General features: G+C 42.2%; 2 protein-coding genes across 2 annotated transcripts; one reads left to right on the top strand and one right to left on the bottom strand.

The window, feature by feature from the left end:
* Positions 1–1,275: 1,275 nt before the first annotated feature.
* LOC121615975 (actin-related protein 3-like) lies at positions 1,276–18,954 on the bottom strand. The gene is made up of 12 exons (XM_041950542.1): positions 18,738–18,954; positions 13,672–13,727; positions 12,801–12,925; positions 11,850–11,960; positions 11,462–11,557; positions 11,072–11,179; positions 10,206–10,349; positions 6,718–6,891; positions 5,734–5,826; positions 5,096–5,221; positions 4,209–4,292; positions 1,276–2,427 (listed from the first exon to the last, which is right to left on the bottom strand). The coding sequence occupies exons 1-12, from the start codon at positions 18,779–18,781 to the stop codon at positions 2,332–2,334; spliced, it is 1,257 nt and encodes a 418-aa protein (XP_041806476.1). The 5' UTR covers positions 18,782–18,954; the 3' UTR covers positions 1,276–2,331.
* A 788-nt stretch (positions 18,955–19,742) lies between these two features.
* On the top strand, positions 19,743–21,501 carry LOC121616596. Its single transcript, XM_041951434.1, has 3 exons — positions 19,743–19,968; positions 20,253–20,410; positions 20,488–21,501. Exons 1-3 carry the CDS (start codon positions 19,791–19,793, stop codon positions 21,256–21,258), a joined length of 1,107 nt encoding a protein of 368 aa, XP_041807368.1. The 5' UTR covers positions 19,743–19,790; the 3' UTR covers positions 21,259–21,501.
* The last annotated feature ends 1,961 nt before the right edge of the window (positions 21,502–23,462 follow it).

The raw sequence follows: 23,462 nt of genomic DNA, 5'->3' as shown, positions 1-23,462 counted from the left end.
TGAGCATCAAACATGCAGCTGCGTGTTTAAACTTTCTATCAGCTTAAGCACACAATTTACTGTCTACATGCATGATTTTCGACCAAAGGTGCACTGTGTTTGAGCTGTCGAGAGCCATCCTGAGTTTATAGGCTTGTATATGTACCAGTTCAGGTTATTTTGCTGTTCACAGTTATCTTTTTGAGCTGCACTGATCTAAATTAAGCGACTGTCTTAGAGCATATCCTGGTTATCATATTGCACAAAGCAACATCATTGCCAGCGTCATACAATAAACGATCATAAGCTTCAGCTACTAAACCATTTCATGTTGGTTTAAGGAAACTGGAGCTAATTTCCCCAGAGTCAGGAGGTGTGCAGTATTGCCCTCACTGCTTTGCCTCTCAAAAGGTCGAACCTTCACAACAAATTATTTGACATGTGCAAACATTTGCAGCACAGGCCCATTTTTCTGTGCAAGCTTTTGCTCCACTTGTTCAAACGGCCGATGAGAGCAACTAAAATAGTGAGGTCTGCCAAACACTCAGGGCTCAACAAGGCTGCGACCTTTCAATGAATATATAAAAAAAGCACTAGATTAGAGATATCAGCAAATAGAGCTGTCCAACAACTGTGCCATGACTAAGCCAGAGCTCCTCTGAGAGGTAGATTACGTCCACGAACGGGCATCAGTTTCTGACAGGGAAGCCTGGAACTCCTGGTGATTAAACGCTCATGATCGGATGAGATTAATAGTTTTAGTCGCCGACTAATCACATCACCAAGCTGGGTGGCTCAGGCAGCATGTCTCCTGTGACTAGTACTCTTTTAAAGTAATAGTGACACCCAGTGTTCACAATGGGAACTGCATTTTAGTATAGTCAGAGGGCCAAATGTCATTTTAATTTCGAAATAAGTCACAGGTCGCACATGGCCTGTGGACCATAATTTCAGCCCGCCTACCTCAGATGTTCAAGTAGGGGGATACATTTTACAGGAAACATAATTTATCAGAAAGAAACTGATGAATAAAATGGCGTCTGGTTAAATATTTCTGGATGAATCTGGACTCATGACCTCAGTATTTCTTCTGCAGCCCTGATAGCCGAACAGCTCATCAAGAAAAAAAGAAATATTTTCTTGTTGTACCTTTTCTTCTTTTTCTTAATTTAATCAATTCAGCCAGATTTTTTTGGCTGCTGTTCAGTCACTTTCATACATTCTATATATAATAAAAAAAAAGATAACAAAACTGAGCAGAAATTAAGTCAGAAGTAAGAACCAAAACTTCAGTACTTAGAAACAAATTTGAGCCTTTATTGGAATGTTGCAAGGCATTAAATACACAAATCCCATTCTTTTAATAATTTGGTATTTAATAATAAAAAAACTTCTAGTCTAACAATACTGGTCTGACAGTCGTTCTTATTCAGTTTCATGGTTACAACCTCAGTAAGTCCTCTCTGTTTTCATTCACTGCATCACAGAGGTGGAATCCTGACGTAGTCTGAAGTGAAAGCAGACATGAATTAAATGTACGGTATGAAGAATTAAAGGGCGGACAGCAATGACACACGTGGGGAACAAAAGGAGAGCGCCTACTCAAACTCCAGAAAATACTGCGTATCAAAGCTGCATCGTGGGTTAAAACAGTCTCGCTCGTACTGGTCTCCGTGATTTTTTTCTTTTTTTACCCCTGATTTCCCAAGTTTTACATATAAAAAACTTTAGTATGAAATATAAACAAGCTCTTACCGTGATACACAGACACGTGCATTTGAAGTTGGAAAGAAATGCAGAAACTAAAAGGAGACAATAATATGTTCCAACCTTGTCAATGATCTCTCACGTTTTATAAGCATAAATAATATGTTCTGGTGTCAGGAAATTACTATCAATGCTTTTGTCATCATCTTAGGCCTCCACCAACACCATCTTTATAATCTTCATCGTAAGCTTTATCATCATCTCTCACTGCATGTTGCTCAACAGATCCAGAAATGGTCTTGAAATCATTTTGGCTTACAAACCATTTTCCCTCATTTTGAAAAGGAAAGACGGGAAAAAAAATAAAATAAAACAGAACGAAAGAAAGGAAAAGAAAAAAAAAAAGGAACATTCACAATAAATTTTCCAGCCGGTCTGTGTTTGGTCTGGTCTCTTTTCTTTTTTTTCTCCTTTTTATATTCTGGATCGCCTCCTCGTCCCACACATCCATAGCTGAACAAGTAATCAAAAAGCACAGAAGCGTCACCGTCCTCCACCTCCTGAGCCTGTCCTTTACACAACCTAACTTCACCGCCCCCCTACTGCAGCCCCCACCCTCCGCTGTTAGACTCTGGAGGCCCAAAGTTAAGACATGACTCCAAACACGGGGTTGTGGCGACAGATGCTCGGGCCGATCTCTTCGTAGTCCTTTTTGGTGTGGCATACCTGGTAGAACTCGGGCTGCGGAAGTGCAAATGAGCATGAAGGTGAGTACGAACAAAAAACAAAAGGCAGAAGACATCAGCATTTAAAAAGTTGCATATATTTGCATATCTATTTTCTGCAGGTGGTGTGCTTTCTTTGTTCAGGCAGGATGGTTATTTTATTTATTTTCAACAAACTGCTGCTGTGGCTGCTGCAGCCCTCGCAGCCCGACCAGAAGGCACATGTTTTTGGAAAGCAAAAGTAAAAGCTTTAAAGTCTAAATGAAATGTTAATTGTGTGGGTTTTTTCTACTGCAGCATACAGGTCTGCTCTGTTTATGTTCTGCACTCACAGAAGTGAGGTGGGACTTGCTGCTGGTTGCTAAAAGGATATAATCCTGCAGCCTCGGTCGTTAAGAAGATGTCAGGACGTTTTTCAACCATGTTTGTGGTGACTAAACTTTTATTTTTCACAGAGACAAACGCCAACATTTATTCTGACGATTGGTTTGTCCATCGACACATAACTACAGTACCGCTTAATCCAAGTTTACTCACCGTGTGTAAAGACACACACAACTCATCTTTATACAGCTGGCTCTTTTTATCCGTTAGCTTTAGCGAATGGCTAACAGTGTTGCTGGATGAGCTGTGTACGTCGTGCAGCATGTAGATGCGCGTTCACAATTAACCAAAACAGGAAAATGAATTGTATCTCCGGTGCACACAATAGCATTTTGAACGCTCCATGTTGTAAAATATGGCCTCAATACATATTTTTTTTCTCTTTATGGCCACTTCAGGGCTCCGTACTTCACGAACTTTCATTTTTAACAGTTTGCATAAAGCATGCAGCACTACATGGACTCATAATAGACTTCCTGGATTGTATTTAATCCGCTCACCGGCAGCTGATGCAATATGAGGCATTACCAAAGGCAGTGCATTTAGTTTTTAGTTTGTTTGTTTTTCACTCAGTGCTGTTTTCGGTCTGAACACACAGCTACAGCCAGACATCAGCTGTGACAAAACACAAAAAGAGCTTCGGACTCGCATTAGCTGTCTAGCTAGTGTTTCCTTTTTAGCTACTAGCGTGGATACGTCTTTTCTGGCACTTAGCTTTCTAAATGAGTCACCAAACAAACATCTTCCAATGAAAGGACAGATGATCCAGTCAGTTTACAAGCTCGGTAGCTAATTAGCTGTTTTGCTGAACCAATCTGAGAACATAACCTGCAAATGTCAACCTTGCTTAATTAAATTGCTTTATTCTTTAATAACTGCTGACAACAAATGTCTGTCCTTGCCTTGTAAGCTACAGGTATTGAAGCATTTCTCAAGCATTTTATGTCTTCCTTCAATGACGGACTTTAAATAACAACAGAAGCTGTTAATATACAGCATTAATTCTTATTTAACTGAGAAACCTGATACAAACAAGTTATTATGATTATCAGGGAGCAATGCTATTCAATTTAACATCAATTAGCCTTTTGTGAATCAACTATCAGAGACTTTTGCTCACAGTCATTTTTCCTGCTGGTAAAATTATCGCCTTTGCTCACACAAATAACGCATCAAGGGGGACAAAAGGTTTAATGAAAGGTCACGGCCACCAGCAGCGTTCACTTCCACGCAGGACTAAAGCAAATTACACAACAAATAAGGATTGAACAAAAGCGCTGCATGCCCTTCAACGTCACACAATATGAAAGCCGTAATGTTGGTGATTCTGAGAGCAGATATCATCCTCCTGTCAGAGCGTATAACTGGTGCACGATGATGAAGCAGTGCAAAAATGCTGTTTGAAATACTTACAGTTGACGCTAACATTGATCCACCAAACCACACTGCATATCTCTGCATATGATGAGTGATAACTTGGACATCGATTGGTTTGGGCTGAGGAGGGAGGACAGAGAGAAAAACTGGGGATCAGTTACAGTGTGGGGTTGAATAATGATGAGACGACACGGGACAGAATGAAGTGGATTAAATGGAGGGAAATTTTGGTTTCTTAAAACCTGCCGATGTTTCACAGATACTGTCTGAACAACACATAATTCACATGTACGGTAGATCTTTCACTTTGAAGATGTAAAGCAAGGACACTTCAACTAAAATAACAATCTGTGCTGGAGCCACTTCACCATTTGATGGTAAATTTTAAAGCTTCACTTGTGCTATAGTGTAAATGTACATTTGTGGTTTACACACAAACTGACTGCACACTGAATCCTTGGAATATGTGTTCATCCACGTGCAGGATATTTTGGGACAGAAACCACAGTTACAGACAAAACCTGCTTTGATTACTCGGAGAATTCAGCAGGACTTCTATTTATTTTCTGCACTGGGATTAGCTACATTCACCATCTGCTTCTGCCATGCCTGAGGTGGGTGCAGTCCACCCAGCCTCAGGGTGGATGACATTTACCTCATCACAGCCTGGAGGCGGGAGAGACTGAATATATACTTCTTCCCTCAAGGTGAAACCCTTCAGTTGTAGATTTTAAGATCCCGTTAGGTTCATACTTGATAAATTTCACAGTTGAAATCAACTAATCTATATTCAATACACGTCGCACAAACAATAACCGCAGTGGGAAAGGACATTTTTCCTCAGTTTTCACTCCTCACACAGTGATTGTGTTTTGTCGAGCAGTATCGATCGTCGCTGCGTGTAAATTAATGTGAGCTCTCACCTTGAGCTTGCCTCCACTCAGCTCCTCACTCATCTTCAGTCGGGCATCAACCGTCCTCTTTAAGTCTCTCTGCAGACGACGCCCAAAGTCCCTGAACATGGTGGAGCCTCCCGACAGAACGATGTTCTGCGGAGGGAAAAGTGACGGGGATTAAAAGGTGTAGAATTAGAAGCACTTAACACCTGTGACCTGCAGCTGGCCAGCCTGTCTGGGAAAACAGTCCACTAGTGCTGGAAGTGATGGGAAATACCACAGACCAACGCAGTGATGCATCGGTCTCACTCACTTCCTTTTCATCATTTCAGTCTCTACTCAGTCAAGAAAAATGTACAGCAAGCTGGGCATCATCACAGGATAAGTTTAATCCGAATGAGTCAAGGCTCTGACACAAAGAAAGTCGCCACTTTAAACAAATCAGTTTGAATACAAGCTCAACAGTGAAATAGTGCAGTAAGACTGTTGGTTGTAACCCTGCTTACCTGTTTAAGAATGAGTAACACTGCAGTTCTTCACTGTAAGTCACAAATAACAGAGCTTCGAATGGATTCTGAACGAAAGTGTGGAATAACTTCAAAGCAGGTGTTTCTCAACAATTGTTGAACACTGACTCGTCACAAACACTCATCCTGTCATCTTACCTTATAGAGAGGACGCCTGACATCGATAGGGCAGTTCTGAATGACTTCGTCCACAACTTCAGAGATGGGCTGGGTGAAGTCAGGGTTGGCAAACTGGGATCAAGAGCAAACAAAGAAGACACGTTATACTGTGCATATAACACACCAAAATACGCCCGAGTGATGTGCACTAACACATGCAGGAGGTCAGAGACTGTGTGCCTTTTAAACATGTTTAATTTTTAAGACTTGAACCAAAACTGTCAACATCACACAGGTGGGAGCCAACCAGTGTGACTCACAGGAAGCATGCTGCTGCTACAAACCTGCCACTGGCTAACTACTTCAGTTGGTCTGTGTGTTGCATTCAAAGTCCCCGTTGCTACGTGACACAACAACCTCCGAGTTACTGACCTACACGCTGCAAATGGCAAATTCTGACGAAGGTTTGGATCATTTAATGAGACGGGCCTGCTTGGTGCCTCTTCTGTGGGGATTTAATGCCAGTGCTCACCTCCTCACGTGCAAATGTTCCCTCAGAAGAAGCCCCCCCCCCCCCCCAACGACCCTATTTTGCAAGGCCACGGTCTCTGCATCCTGGGCTTAGTGCACCCAAGGTGATTGTGATTGGTTTAAAGAAACACAAACAAGCCTCAGTGTTTGTTCCCCTCATGTTTTTCTACTGGGGAAGTGCGGAGGCTATGCGAGAAGCCCAGACTGTCATACTATGAATTCTATATGATGGTTCATGATTTAAGTCCTGAATCAGAGAGAACCAAATGATGTGAAGTGCCTTACGCAACTGAAAATCATTTGTCCTTGTTCGACTCAACCCTTCTCCCCTCCATCTTGTCCAAATTTATCTTTTTTTCTCCCCTTTTACCTCTCTTCCAGTCAAGCTGTTGCACGACTTATGTTGTCCTCTAGATTTACTTGCTCACTCCTTTCAGACCTTCATTTTGTATGGCCTATCTGGTCTCTTGCATTCCCTCTGCTCTGACCAACCTCTGGGTGGAAGAAGATCTCTGGCCCCAGGAAGCGCTCGTAGCCCACATCGATGGTGAACTCCTTCTTGCTGATGGCATTGATGCCGGTGTACTGCTTGATCCACTTGGAGCCGTCCGTGTCGTACTTGTTGAACTCTTTGACTAGATCTGGGCACACGTAGCTGAACCGCTCCTGATGGGAAGAGCACAAACCAAGTTTTGTAATCAGTTTCAGTGTAGCACAAAGAGAGCCTTTTAATTGAGCTTTTAATTCCCTTTAAGGAGAGCTGACGGTGTGTTAGTGATGCTCGTGAGGAGATAACAAGGTTGCAGTGTTTCCCGCATTGAAATCCTTGTTTTCATCTCTGTGTAAAGAGGCTTGAGAGCCCGTAGAGAAAGAGCTTTTGAGAAGATCAATACATGACGCTGTTTTTGTGTTCTAAACTGCACAAGTCACAGTGAGCCAAGCTTTGCCTGTTTACACTGCAGTCATCTCTAATATGCGTTTTTGCACTGACACATCTGGCGTAGATCGAGTGCTATACTTGAAGGATGAAGCCAGATTTAGCAGTTATGTTGTATTGATCAGACAATCAGCAGGAATGGACAAACCAAAATTAACTCCAGAGGGCGCCTTTCGGGGTTTTCACGAGTTTCACAGCCAGCGAAGGAGAAGCTGAGGCGAGGCGTATTCAGTTGGTCGCAATCTGTACCCTCACCACTAGATGCCACTAAATCCTACAAACTGGCCCTTTAACCTGTGCCACCAGCTGAAGGGGCACATATAGTCTATTTCTCACTAGCTGTAGGGCTAACTTTGTGTGGTCTGAGTTAGCATTATCACCACTAATAGCTGCTATTTCTAACTGAAATGTGTCATATTAGCGAGCCAGAGTTGACACATACAAATTCATCTCTTAACAGTACTTTTAGTGGTTTCTAGCAAGTTTTCTTCATTTCTAAATAGTGAAAATGTCCATTTCTAAGCTCCCATGGTGTCGTGTTGTTGTGTCTTCCACCTTCCTGCTGCACACACATTCTTCACTGTTTGTAAAGCAGAAACTCATCACCAGACAATTTGAATTAAAATCAACCAACAAAATCAACCTCCAAATGTCCTCTTCTGTTTGTGTCAACTTATCTTATCATTGTGTTGTAATAATGAGAGCATGGACTGTTTTTGTTTATCTTGCTGGTGTAGTCTGCTGTTATTCGGGGAGGTCTATAAGCTCAATTTAAAAACTTACATGAGCTTAAAGTGGAATTGATTTTGCTTCTGTAACAGTGAATATGAATGAGCAGAACATTACAGTGGACCGTATTCAGAGATGTCATTAGTTTGATTTGCAGGAAATGCGGTTCACACTGTGAACCAGACAGCAGTGGAATTAACATTTCCAGACATGACTGGCAACATGCCCGACGCGCATCTCCTCAACTCTAAAGCTAATTATTTGAATTCACATTATTTCTTGTTTGTCTCGGGGTAATGAAGAATGGTCCTTGACATCCAGAACAAAGTCTTGAATAACAAGCTATTTAATAAACATGAGGGAATTTCGAGAACTGAGGTGAATCAATAAATTGTGGTCACTGATGGAAGGAACAACAATAAATGAAGTGCAAAAAGAAGCATCCATATCTTGGGTTGATCTCAGTTTGGAGACCAGTGGTAATTATCACAAACTAAACAAAGCAGAGCAGCAGTGGGTGGCAGACCAATAGTGCCACCTGGTGTCCTCATGCACAAAAAGAATGAAATTCCAACTTTACATCTAATTTTTCAAACTGAGGAATGGTAAATGGAGCTGGACTATGAAGAAAAAAGCAGCCTTCTGGATATCATCCTACCAGAAGTATTCTTACTGCAATGAAAAAATTCCAGAAAGACTTTTCTCAATATTCAAATTTCACTTCCTGGCCTTTAGTTTCACATGTGCCGATCGAAAGGGCCGCAGCTGGATATGCAAAGCTGGTGGTAACGAGACTAAAAATATAGCTAGCTAATTAAAAATAATGAGCTACGCTGGTTGTCCCTCAACCAGCACGTCAGCTACACATATCAGGAGTCTTGTCACAGTTCAACAGACGAGAAAATATTAACATACGCCTTCACTCCATCTTAAAATAAGAGTAAATGTGTCTTTATTGCTTCCAGTTGGTATTTTTATTAAGTGCCTTATTTGATCAATTCCAATCCTGTGCGCAAAAAATACATAACATAAAATGTGCTTGTGATTCTGCCACATATATTTCATTAAGACAGCAGGAGGTGTGTTATAATATTCAGCAGGACTGCATAAAAATGAAGCACTTATTTACTTCTCATCGTTTCAAGATTCCCAACATGCTCCCAAGACAAATCAAACTGTTCCTGATGTCTAAAGAAAGATGGTCTGTTGATGTAAAACATATTCTTTCATGAAGCCGCACGAGAAGCAGAGTTGAAGCCAAAGTCAGAGATCTCTGTGTGCGTTCTGGTTCTGGATCACTGTCAGCTACAGGAACAGGCCGCTTTCATGGTCTCTTTGTTTGTTATGTGATTCAGGTGAGATTGAACATGAAGTTCATCATGCGTCGGTTTAAGGGCTACACCGAAGGGAACCTTTCCTGTGGCGCATTTTACCTGTAGAGCAGGCATGTCCAAACTATTCCATAAAGGGCCGTGTGGCTGCAGGTTTTCGTTCCAACCAAGGAGGAGCACACCAGGCCAACCAATCAACATCAAGGGATCCCTTAGTTATCAGCTGAAAAGTGAGATCAGCTGATTAAATGAGTCCAGCCTGGAGCGCTCCTCCTTGGTTGGAACGAAAACCTGCAGCCACACGGCCCTTTATGGAATAGTTTGGACATGGCTGCTGTAGAGCGTTGAACAGAAGACAAAGCTCTTTGTTCGCCACATAATTTAAGAAGTTATGTTGATGTTGGACAAACGGTCCACTACAACAGCTGTATTTTTTTAGTGCACACAATAAATAGAAAATAACTAACAATAATATTGGTATAATATTCATGTCAGAAATTCTAACATATCTGCCAGGTTATTATATTTTTATTAATATTTTAATTAATATAAATATACAATTATTATATAGTTGTTATATTTTACATTCTTTTATGCGATTTCTAAACTCAACATAATGGTCTTAAAATATTCCCATGTTAATTTATGATATTTCTCTTTATCATGTTATTATTACAGGGACAGTCAGTCAGGGCATCCTGTCCGGAGGCTCTCCAGATAACAGCGAGGAGATTCATTTGCCATGTGTGTCACAGAACGGTGTGAGCAGAATATAAAACACCCACGTCGGGGCAGCCAGAGCACAACGTTGTGTGCCAGAGAGAACACACAGTGCTGCTGCTGTGAAACTACACGTCCATGTGTTGTAACCCACTGATGAAACATGCGGTAACTTATTCGGCTCCGGTCAACACCAGCGGGGGGGTCATCATTGCCTTCCTAGCAGAGGAAGTGGCCTATGGGAATTTCAGCTGAGGACCTACCTTGACTGCCTTGGCCGTCTCCAGCGACTGCTCCGGTGGGATGCCCACCTCCCTCTCCCTCAGGAGCTGCTGGGTGAAGTAGGTGATGTCTCGTCCTGCGATGGGAATGTGCTTTATACAGCTGCCAATAACGTAACCTTCAGCCTGAGAGAGACAGAGGAATAAAGAGGTTACGTCAAACAGCGTGCAGCATAACAGAGACGTGTGCAGAAAATACAGAGACACCAAGTCTGCAGTTGTTAGAGCTTGATGCTTTTCCATCAGATGGGCGTACCGCGAGGCCTTTTCCATGTCCCCATGGTGATGTGTTTGGCTCGTTTTTTTGCGCATGTTCAGCAGTGGCTACAGACATGCTGATGCAGTCATCCAGCCACTAAATATATTCTGCAAGCACATTTCCTAAATCTGAGTAATTCCTTCCAGCCTCTGAGACACTGCGGCCTACTTTTAAACATTAACACCATCCTGTTGCTGTGCAAGCAGACAGGTGGAAATATCTTTCTGCATGTCCACATAGTTTAGAAAACCTCAATGAAGCACTTCTTTACACATTGCTGCTCTAATCCTCGTTAAAGTGGCGTCCTTCAGTGTTTATTAACAGTCAAAAATGAACGGAATGAACACAAAACTCTTTAGCAAATTGAATGTCTCTCTCAGAAATTCAAACAGCAAGGCCACCCGAGGAACAGATGTTAACAAAAAGTCAAAACCTTCATTTGAGAATAAATATCAAGCTCAGATGAAGATAAATTTCCTCTAAGTATATAACCCCAACTACCCCAACGACCTAAGAAGTGTGTGTGTGTGTGTGTGTGTGTGTGTGTGTGTGTGTGTGTGAGGGAGAGCCTGTCCATCTGGAAACTCACCACAGGAATGACGTGGGTGACACCATCTCCGCTGTCGATGACTGTGCCCGTCAGCGTCCTCTCTCCCACCTGTCTGGACGTCCAGGAGGCGGCTAGAGCCAGCACAGCCTGACACACACACACACACACACACACACACACACGCACACAGAAATGTCACACTGATAGCGGACTACATGTTCACATGTTATCCCGTCACGCGTTCCTATGTACGCCACACTGTCATGGCCACATTAGGAAGCAGCACACACACCCAGAATGTGATAAGATGAATTTTAAACTGACTTCTGAGAACATATTAAGATGACAGAATAGTAAATCAGACGAGAGGAATATCTGAGGATGTCTGGAGTATTTCATACACAAACTAGCTGACGCAGCACATCTCACCTGCACAGCAATGTACAGGCCTGGCACATTGAAGGACTCGAACATGATCTCGGCTGTGTACTCTCGGTTTTCCGGTGTGTTCAGAGGAGGCTCTGTCTGCAAACGGACAATAAGAAGCACACAGACACAGTACAGTTATACTGCCACAATTTGAAGTGTGGTTAAAAGCAGCATACTCCCATGGGTCTATGTGCGACCACCAAAGATATAATAAAAAAATTTGGCTTCTAAGAACTGCTGTTTGTGCCAAAGTTTTATATTTTCTAGCCTTTGGCTGATGAGCCCAAATGTTAATTCCACACTGAGAGAAGAAAGCAGATCTTTGAATGCATCAGGCATCAGCAGCCTGAATCCGCTCTGGACTGACCACATGTTCTACGGCTCTTACCAGGAGGAAGTAGTGGTCCTCAGGCTCAGCCCTCAGGTACTTAAAGATGATTTGCTCCATGAAGCGCTCCATTAGGTCCCAGTCCTCCACAATCCCATGACGGATTGGCCACTGTTGGCACAAGAGTTGAGCTAATTGGAATACTGCATGTGAGATACACTTACAAAAAAAACTCTTCCACTACATTCACTTCGCCTTTTGGATTAAACTTCCTGTCGGTATGGTTTCTCCAGCCGCCGTTTCTGTGACATCACTGCACAGCTGAGCTCTAAACTAGGTTTGGATGAATATATGTGCTATCAGCGATTGACTGAGTCAATCAGCGTTATTTTTTAATCAGCAATAATTTGATGGTCCGCCTCTGAAGAACAAGCGAAAGCTGCTGTTCAGCGACAGACTCTGTCCAATGAGCTAAGCCAGTAGCACAAAGAGGCCAACAGAGAGAGGCAGCGGGGAAAAACAGCATGTCGAGCCAGAATATTTTCACATCTAACTCTGTGAATTAATGGCTTCTTTCAAACAGAGTTGGTAATTGTTGAAGCAGTGGAAAGACTAACAAAGACGGTTTTGGTGAGTTCTATTTTGCTTCTGTTGAGTTTGACCGAAGCGTGTTTTACGATGAGTCAACAAGGGAACTCAGCTCCTCTGATTCGGGTGAAAGAGAGAACGTGTACAGTTGTATTTCTCTGTTTAACAACACATTTAGTTTGTTAATTCATTTGACTAAAAAAAGCTAAGAAATGAAAAACAGAGTTGATTCACGCACTGTTTTGACCCTGGTAAAGTATCTCTCCTCCTAGTTTGGTAAGAGAAAAAGCAAAAACGGAGGGAAAGTCTCTCTCACATGTACGATGAGTGGATCAGTTCTCCAAAAGAACTGAAACACATCAAACATCCTGATTGCTTTGCCAGCCGCTCCTGTGGGTGTGTCGAGCAGCCAGGGTCATGTACCTTAGTGGAATATGTGGGCTTGTCTACTGCTTCGTCTCCGATGTAGAAATCCAAGTCATCCACCCCCTTCATCATCCTTCGCTGGGCCTGGTCTCCGACCTTGGCTGACTCTTTGATGGCGATACCTGACAAGAGCAACAGATAGGATCGACTAGCTAACAAAGTCCTGCACGTCTTATTGATAAATAAGTTAAAATGATCATGAGTTCCTGAACATTTTACAGCTGTTTTGCATTACATACAAAAACAACAACTTTAAAAGTGGAGATGAAAGAGATCCTTGAGGATCTGAACATGACAGGTGCTAAATTGACAATCTCAGGTAACAGGAAGAGGGCAACTTCTTATTGGAGCTCAAGATACAAAGATTATGAAAAATGAACAAAGGTGTTAAAACCTTTCCTCTGATCAGAGATGCATCGTGGTCCTTGTCATGGTACAGACACACAGATTTGGCAAGGATGCACTGAACCACTAAAAGCTCCGGCTGGTGGGCGGTGCCTGGTTTTGGCTCAACATGGCGGCTGGGTCACATTTCGGCTAAGCCGTACACTAACGTATGTTTCTGAAAATATTTGAGGCGAGTAATAAGAAATGCAGTAACAGAATCTTAATTCATATTTTATCAGCACTATCAGTTTGACAGTTTGATCTGATTTTCGCGATCCTGGTGAGCCGTACTGGATCCACTCATTTGGACACGGTTGAGGGCAAGTTGTAATGTAACTCATCCTGCCGTATCCATCACGAGCAGCCTGGCTGGATCTCCCGCTCTCCTTAGAAAGTGAACAGGATCCTTCGACATCCTCCAGCGGATCTGGTGTGTCTGCACCATGACTGTCGGCTCATCAACACACAGTGAAATACTCACATGATGGAACGATGAACTGTGGCTCTGTGTTCCCTGCATACCCCAGTTTGGTGTAACTGCAAGAGAAAAGTATCGCATGTCATTAAATAGACGCACCGAGTTCAAGATAAAACCAACCACCTGCCACACGGCATTTGTATGCGTGAAAGTTTACTTCAGCAAAGATTATTTTTGGCTGCTATCTCCTACGCTATCGTTTTGATCAATGCCATCACTGTCCTTTGGCTGGTTGGTTGGGTGCCAAAAGCAGCGGCAGCTCTGGAGTTTGCTAATGGAAGGCCATTAAAAGAGCCATTCATGTCGCATTGGAAAACTGAAGACTATTCATATTTGTCTAGGGGGAAAAAAAGATCGCTTCTGCATAAACTGACCATCCTTAATATAAACTAGCTATGACCTCAACACTGCTGCGTTCTCGATTGCCTTCTTCTGAAAAGAAAAACCAAAATAGGGAAGTTGTGTAAATAAAACAATGATGAAAGAGGTTTCCAAAAAACATTATGACCGGGACGCAAAAGCAGCATTTCCACCTTCATGCTCATATAACATTTGGTTTAGACTCCTTTAGCCTTCATAGCATCAAAGACTTCAGACTTTGAAGCCTCCTCCATGCCTCTTCGCTGTATAAAGGGTGTTTTGCGGGGCACATGCTAACCAGATGTAGTCCTGACTGGGGTAGGCCCAGACAGGACTCCCATATTTCCTGCACACAAGGCCCAAGGGACTGATAGAGGACACTGCTGACGACTGCCAAAGCACTGTGGGCATAATAGGCCACATCCTGGTCATAACAGTGGCTCCTTTGAATCTAACTTTGCAAAAAAGAAGCAAGAAGGGCCACATCAGCAGTCTAGAAATGACCTGGGAATGCTATGAGTAAAACTTTGGTCTCAAATGTGAGTTATAATGACAGTCTGAGTTTTTTGGTTTTTTCATCTGCAGAAGCATTAAACAACAACTTTTCAGACTCGACCTGTAATACGTTTATGGACGCTTTAACATTTCCTGTCCTGAACACCAATCAAAGGTCCTGGATTACTGGAAATGGTGGGTTTAGTTTCTATGCATGCGGCAAAAAACATATGTGAAGAATAAATATAGAAAGGGAGCATAAATGTAAGTATAAGAACCAGCACGCTACAATGAGTATCCTGCTGCTGCACTGCAATTTCCCAGCTTGGGATGAAGTGATGAAGTGATGAAGTGATGAAGTCAGTCAGTCAGTCAGTCAGTCAGTCAGTCAGTCAGTCAGTCTTAAGTGCAGAACACTAAAGCAAGAACTCCTTTTTACCAGGTGTCATATGTCATCTTTATGACCACAGAACATGAGCAAATTTCACTTTCTATGGTTTCTTTAAGAAATTAATGCATACAATATCATACTTGCCAACTTCTGCAATTAAAGTGAATATAAAATAAAGGCTAGCCTTTATAATCCCTGCAGAACACCCACCCCCCCGACTGTGCTAGTGGAGCAAAATTTTAAAAATATAATGCAAAAAGATGTAATTTTAACATAAAACATGTGCCTTGATTACTATCTAAGAAAAAAGGAGCGAATACTTTCCTGCTCAGAGACTCGACAGAGCATGTGTGCTGCATATGTGTGTGTGTGTTTAGCTCAAAGACAAAACGAAAGTCTGCTTCCCAGCTGAATAGATACTCACACCTTACATAGATTTATGTCCTGTGTCAAATAACGTCTCACTCCTCTTGTGTGAACTGGCACTTCCTGACAGGCGAGCACACAACCACCTCCACCACTGAGTGACTTGAAGTGAGCTGAAAACTGAGTGTAGATGTGTGAAAAAAAAAGTTATATAATCTAATCTGGCAACTTCACCTGCCTGTCAGGCACACTGAAAAACCTACAGAGCTGCCAATGTTGATTTTTTAAGGTAGCGTCAGAAGAACAAACAGAATGGGAACACACAATAGGTCACAGTAGAAAACTGAGGGAAATAGTTGGCAGGACCACTGTGTGCAGCAATACTAAAAAAAACAGCAGCACAACTTTTTCAAATTGTCGATTTTTAAGGTCTAAGTTTACACCGCATTGTAATAAAGAGAAATTCTGCCACTGGTGGCTTACTGTGTCCTCTGATGTCATGTCTCTGGGCTGGACAGAGGTCTGTATGCAGGACCTTGGTTACTGCTGCTACGAAACACCAGAATCACTTTGACAATCCCTGATCCTTACACACATAATGCAATGTGTCAGTGTGCTTTTATCTTCATCAAGGCACAGTATGTGGAGCATTTCACAGCGATAAAGCCAGATAGCTTTGCATGCAGGCTGTAGAGGGACTAAAAAGAGAGTGAATGTTGGACTTACAGTCTTCAGAAGCACAATTCCAAATGAATGCAAATTTTGCCGGATGTGTAAATACGCAACTGTTTAACTTTAAGGTTACAAAATGTAAATGTGTTTCCATTTTACTGCTCTAAACTGGCAACTAATGCAATGTTAAATAAACAGCAAAACTTTATTCAATATTATCAAACTTAAAAAGAAATAACACAATAGAGGGTGAATACTTTGTTTTTGCATATTTATGGGGTCCAATCTTGTAAATGAACTTAAAACAAAAAAAAAAGTCAAAGCTGTCTGCCTTTGATATAGACTGAAAGATTTATTCTGTTTGATTATATTACTGATTACTCACAATTCTGTGCGATTTATTGACTTGTTTCAACATTAAATGCATCGGTGTGCTGTTACTCTAATCATCGTCATTACCGTCAGATTGGGGCTCAGTGATAACAGCAGCTGCCTCATGACAGTAACAATAATGTGGGCTGACAGCAGCTGAATGTAGCAGCGGAGCTCTGAACACCTTCATACCACAGAACAGTCCCAGCTTGTCTACCTCAGCCTGCCTCAACAAGCATCACGAATGCAACACATGTCTGACAGTGGGCATCATCGTACTGGACAGCTGAACAACAACTAGCTGAAGGACTCGAGTAACCCATTTGTGGCAAACTATCACATGTTCATATCCTTTTCAGGAATCTTAATGAAGCATCTACTTTCTGGCAAATGCCTGCTGTCTATAACGCAGTTCTAAGTCACCTTGTAATGCAATATATACCCATATACACAACAAACACCCATGCTGACTGAGGCTCATTTAATGAGTACAGTCTTAGGTTATAAAATTCCAACTGTTTGCTTTGGACGGATGAAAAATGACTCCACCCGACCCTTCCACTGCACCAAGCTGCAACACCTGAAGTCGGTCCGCTACTGAAGCCTTGATTTGACGGCGCAAGATTTTTGCACAAAAGGCAACCTAACCAAGACTATACTTCAATCTAGTTGTGACCGTGGTTCTTTCATTGCATGCTGAAGTAGTCCCCTCTAATAATAGCAGCCAGGCTGTGTGGATGGTTGGTGTGCTAAAGGAAATGGAGTTGTCATTGTTTGGACATCATGAGCATGACTCAGAGACAGCTGCTAAACTCCCTCAGCACATCTGCCGACAGCTGGTACTCTCTGCCTAAGCGGCAAAGCCATAGCTTGACAAAATTTTCCCCTTGAAACAACTACTCACAAGTCAAACCTCAACCTAAAGTGTGACTTTATGACCAAGCGTTATTTCTGCAGATGAATAAAAAGTCCTGTAGTCATTGATATTGGAACATATGTGTTATGACTGTAAGGCTTGGCCAGAATGCAGAAGCCATCTGCTTGATGAGTAGAAACTAGTGCAGGCTAACCTAATTCTCAGCTGCACTTTCCTTTGCTGTCCCAGCACAGATCAGAAGCAGCAGACTGGTTAACAGCCTGAAGGGAGGGGGGGCGAGCGGGGAGGTATGCAATGTGAGGAGTGACGAGTTCAAGCCTCTACATGCAAGCAATGCAAACCACTTTTAGCCCCCAAAACTAACCGAGCATACCTGAGAACGCCAGCTATGTACCGTAAACGCAGATTCTGTTAGTGTAGGCGCAGCCCTCTAAATCATTTCTGCAAATCTGCATGTTCCAATTGGTCAAAAGACATTTTCCTCAAAGTGAGATTCATTCATAGAGAAGGACGCACACAATGACTGTGCGGGATACAGATTAAAACAGTTAAAACCTAATGATCACAACTCAAGAAGATCTTTCAAGTGTCTCACATGGTTTTAGATCTTCATTTAAAAAGAGGAAACAATCAGAGGTGAAAATCTACCTAATATCAACAGCAGGAAAGGAGGCTCTCACACTGATCAATACAAACACTGCTGCAGGGGCTCAGACTTTATCGAGGTGTTTGGTCTGTCCTTTAAAAAAATGCTGATTAAGCAGATTCTTATTACATCCACACAGTGGAGACAGTTTGGTTTGGGAAATAATCGGTAGCCAGACAAAGAATAGAAATTAGAGAAGTTAATCAAAAAAGCATGTTCGGATGCCGAGAAACGACCATATATGGACTAAAAAGCGTGAATGAGGAAGTGTAGGCTGAATAGGAAGTAGTATTGCGCCTGCTCAAATCCAGACTAACGAGCAGAAAGATTTATGCATCGCGCTAGCTTAAGTCATGGCGATCTTCACCGGACATATATTATTGTAGAAAATCTGGTAAATTAACACAAAGCGTTTGATTACAACGACAATAGCGGCCTGCATGTTCCAAATGAATGAAAGCAGCTGTGAGGGAAGCCTTCCTCAGTCAGGTTTCGGTCTTACAACAGCCTACACTAGCCTGCATCTTGCAGCGATATTCCTTCGACAGGAAGAAAACACACTCTGGCGATGAAACCTTGATAATGGCGAAAGTAGCTAAAAAGCAGGAAAACGAACATGAAAAATAAACGGTGAGCGCGCACTCCGGAGCAGCTCAAACGTCCTGACCGGGTTTATCTCGGAGCGCAACCGGGAGAGATTTATGTCACATTTAGCTGTTCGTTAGCATATTAGCTCGCTGGCTAGCCGTCTGCATATAGCTCACATAGAGACAGACACACACACCCAGTTACTGCTGCTGCTGCTGTCACTGACAGTCCCTAACCGTACTCGGCGTCTCGATGACACCCGAGCCCCCTGTCTGCACGGCGGTCCGGTTTGAACAGCCTACCCTGTGCCGCAGTCGACAACACACGCCGGTAACCGTCCAGCCATCTCTCCCCGGGTCTCTACGGTATAGAAACGGTTAAATTTGACGGACAGCAGGCTGTGTCGGCTGGAGAGTCTGGCGAGCCGTCCACAGGCGGAACCCTGAGCCCGCACAGTGCCGTTTCCACTTCCGCACTCGGCTCCTGGCAGCCAGGGAGAGGCAAGATGGCGGAGGCCGGGTAGAGCGACGCAGGCAGGGCTGTGCAGCTGTCAATCACCGCGAGAGGACGGTACCAGTTTACATAAAGTCAACCATGAACTCCATGAACACCCAGCTGCTGATATAATCTTCTTTATTGATACAGCCCCTATGCTTTATTTTATTTCCTGCACTGTATTTAATTCTCCTTTTCTAACATGAAAATATGTCATATGTCATATGTCATTCTGAATGAAACCTGAATAAAGAACGAAGAGAAAATAATAATATAATTTATCATATTTCTGTGATATTTCATGGCTATATATTTACATAATGCTACAGTATAAACGTAATTTAAATGGGCACTAAAAACAGATGTTGTTGCCATTGTTATCATAATTATTGTTATAATTGCCAGAGATTAATCATGTATTGCTATATAAAATGATTTTTATAATACCTATATAAATTATACAAATATATAATATGTATATGATTTTGATAAAAGATATAAACATGGTGGCTATGCTGCTACTATAGAACAAATACAGTGTAATACAAATATATATTGATAATCAACAAAACTAAAGCAAATATTAACGATATTTTTATTCCCATGAATGGATAAACATCGGAAAGAATTGATCCTAATTTCAAAATACTTGAATGAGATCAAAATAATCAAAAACAACAGCGCGAACCCTGAAAGCGCCCGTCTTTACTCCAGGTCGATAGGTGGCAGTAGTCGCCTTGTAGTCTACAGTTTTACTCCATCCGGAGTGAGTGCAGCTAAACCAAAGAAGAAGCCGAAGACGATCTGTGTGATCACAGGACCGACCGGCGCGGGGCCAACGTGAGTTTACTCCGCAGATTATGACTCACTTTCGAGGCCAGATACGGGGGCCACACTGGGGGCCCACAATGGACAACATGCTGATAGATTTCTGGCGCAAACATGAGTGTCTTTTTAACTCCTCGGTTGATTCTTACTACGACAAGGATTTGAAGACAAAGCTGTGGAGCGAGTTCGCGTTGTCCATCGGGAAGCCTGGTAAGCCTGGTCCATGAACGGTGACACATTGAGATGCTAGTTAAATTCATGTCGCTTATAAAAACCTGAAGCAAGAAGGAGAGCTATGAACCATTTGAACTGTAATTATGGATAAGGATTTAGCTGTCGTGATGCTAAATTACATGTGTACACAACAGAAGGAGTGTTGAAATCAATTATTACCAGTGAAGAGAGGCTACTTGGTACCAGTGAGGAGGGTTTAAAGGCAGATGTTTATGGATTATCTTAATGTCTTTAATTACATTCTCACCTTTTCCTTGCAGTATCTGATGTTGAGAGAAGATCAAGATCGCTCCGCACTCAGTATGGGAGGGTGTTGTGGCACCCAGAGAGGGTCAGCACAGTCCAGCAGAAGATGCTCAGGGAGAAACTGGATTTCTTGAAGCCTTACATAGTTCGCAGGCGAGGTGATTCATATCTGGTAAGTTTGAAAGTAATGCAGACGAGCCTGCTGGTGCTTCCATGCAGATGTTTTATTTTTATTTGACTTTTATGCAGGAGGAAAAGTTTGATGATCAGGAAGATGACGACGAGGAGTTGGAGACTGAAGGAAGTATTGACCAGGAGATGGGAAGCTCATTTGGTAGCTCGCTGGATGCTGATGTGACCGGGCAAGATCTAGATGATGAACCCCAGTCTGTCGCCTCCACGCCGAACCCTGCTCCCCTGCACTGTCCAAACCCACAGCCTCAAGTTACAAACGTCATGTCTCTGAGCTGTCCACACCATCACAACGACGAGGGTTCCTCCGATCAGCCTGAACAAACGGCAAACACACCCAAACGTGACATACTAAACCACTTTGCAGAGGTTATGTTGGCGGATATGCGTCAAATTAAAGACCCTATGGTGCTCATGAGACTTCGCCGAGATATCACCGATCTGGTGTTTAAAGCGGTGGAGGAGGACATGCAGAGACGATGTATTCAAGTGCCGTCCGTGCCCAAGCTGGGGGAAAGTGCGCAGTTACAGAGCTGCTCCAGGCACAAGCCGGCGTGTTCGCAGACAAACTCCTCTTGGAGGCAGAGGTTTTTGACGAGGAAGAACAAAGGGTGTGAGATTGGAAGGCGGATGCAGAGATGGGAGGAGATGAAGCACATGAGGAGAATGTCCAGGAGTCGGTTATTGCAGCCTAACCAGCAAGGCCAAGCACAGGAGGGGATGAGTGAAAACAGCTGTCAGGCTATTATTCAGGCTTCTGAGATTAAAAGAGAGACAGAGCCACACATGGTCAAGATTGAGGAGGAGACATTTCCACTTCCTGTTTAGATACAGAGCCACCACCATTTTTCCTGATTACAGTCACCTCAGTTAGTAAGTGGAAGTTACAAGGCTTTTTATTCTTTAACAGTAGGAAAACAGATGCTAAGAACTATTGGTCATGTAAATGTACAGAAGTCCTGACATTTGTAGCGTCTTAGCACTCAGTAGCACTTTGTAGATCTTAATAATTAACAACACTGATACTACAACCCTGATTCTAAAAAAGTCTGGACTCTGTAAAACCTAAATAAAAACAGAACACAATAATTTACAATCAAACTGTGTTTGCTGACAACAGTTTTCTGAAGTGTTCCTGAGTCCATGAAGTAAATCTCCTTTATCCAATCATGTGTTCACAAAGTGGTGAACCTCGCTCCATCCTCGCTGTGAACCACTGAGCCTTTCAATCATGATGCTATCACCTGTTACCAATCAACCTGTTTACCTGTGGAATGATCCAAACGTCAAAAAGGATTAACAAGTTTCACATTCTGTTTTATTTATGATTCACACTGCATCCCAACTTTTTTTGAAATTGGCTTGTGAAAGACAAGAGATTGTTACCAGAGGACTCAAGGACATTACAGTACAACACCAAGGAGAGCATCCAACATTAGCAACTAAAGCAGGTGCTTTTTTTGCCTTTTTAAACCCAAGATGTCTAGTTTCTAACTCAGTTATGCCTTTCAGAAACAAGTCAGACTAACTGGTGCTTGTTGTGTAAGTGTGATATATAACATGGGAGTAACTTTAAGCAAACAAACCAAAAAAAACAACCTCACAGCCTTACAGATTAGAAAATTCTGGATAATTCTGAGCTGTAAGCATGAGGCAGTGGACGTTGTGTGACCTGACACCTGACTCAAGCAAAGAGGAAAAAAAAAAATGCACTTCTCTTGTGTGTGTGTGAGAGAGAGAGAGAGAGAGAGAGAGAGAGAGAGACCTCGTGTTAACTGCAGTTCCACCAGTTGACCAGCAGATGGTGTTGTGAATGTATTTGCTCAGTGTCTGTTGCACCCCTATGGCCTGTCTGTGTTACTGTTTTTACTGCAATTTTGATTTAACACCCGAACTACAAACAACACTTTTCAATACCTTAAAATGAATCTTGCAGCGATGGAACACTACAACTCAGCTGGTCTGAATTCAGAGGACTGTGTACTGAGTGTTTGTTGAAAGTGTTATTGGAGTTCAGACAACTCCATGTATATTCTTCATGTGAGTAAATTCATGTTCTATTTTACATCAGCTAATTCTGTTGAAGTTTGATTTACATGTGATGTGAGAATAAAAAAGATGTCTCGAGGAAGAGACACAACAATTCTGGATATTCTGCAAATGCAAGAGAATAGATCTGATCAGGGCTCAAATTAACACTGACGGTGAATACTTGTCTTAACATTCAGCTTTTTTAAAATATATTGCATTGAGAATGTTGCTCATTTTCCCAAAGTCAGATTTAAGCTGTGAAAACGCAATCTCTGCTGGCATGAATCCTTGTCCAGAAGTGTTTGTCACTGAGTAATCAAATGAAAAATGAAAAATGAAAAAAACAGGCCATGAAGAATTTAGAGACACCTGCCTACCATCTGCCAGCATGCAGGAATACTTCGAGCCACAGAGACAGCCGAAGGAAAAGAGAAACGAGCAGACATGCACACACTCTGCAAGAGAGTAAAAATGTTTATTTTACAGCTCATTAAGTTTCTTTTCTGCTTTTTAATAATGTGATGTACTTGGTGATAGGAAAGTGTTGCATCAATGTGCTTTTCTTTCACAAGTCTATGCAGCTGTAGTTTTAAATATGCAACCCCTCTCGAGTTCAGGGTGGACATGAAAGAAAACAATATAGCTTAATGTCAGCAGTTTGAGCTTATTTCACTGTCAGTTACTGAAACAATCTGCTAAATATAACAGTAAAATTATTAATGATTATTAACTACTAACTGATTGTAATTGACAAGATATTTTAGGTAACTTGTGCAAATTGTGTTGGCGGTTCAGAGGCATCATTCTCAGGTTTTTAATTATTACCGTGTACATGGAGCTCCTTTTTAGCTGCAAATTACACCAAATACACTGGGAAATGATTGTGTTCATGCACAAATAATAAAATCCTTTTTTTTAAAGAAAAAAACTATTTTGGTTCATATTGGTTCCCTTCTTGGGAACACCGTTACCAAACCTACAACACCTTCATCATCATTATT

The sequence above is a fragment of the Chelmon rostratus genome, chromosome 13 (genome assembly GCF_017976325.1).
Source record: "Chelmon rostratus isolate fCheRos1 chromosome 13, fCheRos1.pri, whole genome shotgun sequence".
Taxonomy (NCBI): domain Eukaryota; kingdom Metazoa; phylum Chordata; class Actinopteri; order Chaetodontiformes; family Chaetodontidae; genus Chelmon; species Chelmon rostratus.
This window is presented reverse-complemented; position numbering and strand designations above follow the sequence as displayed.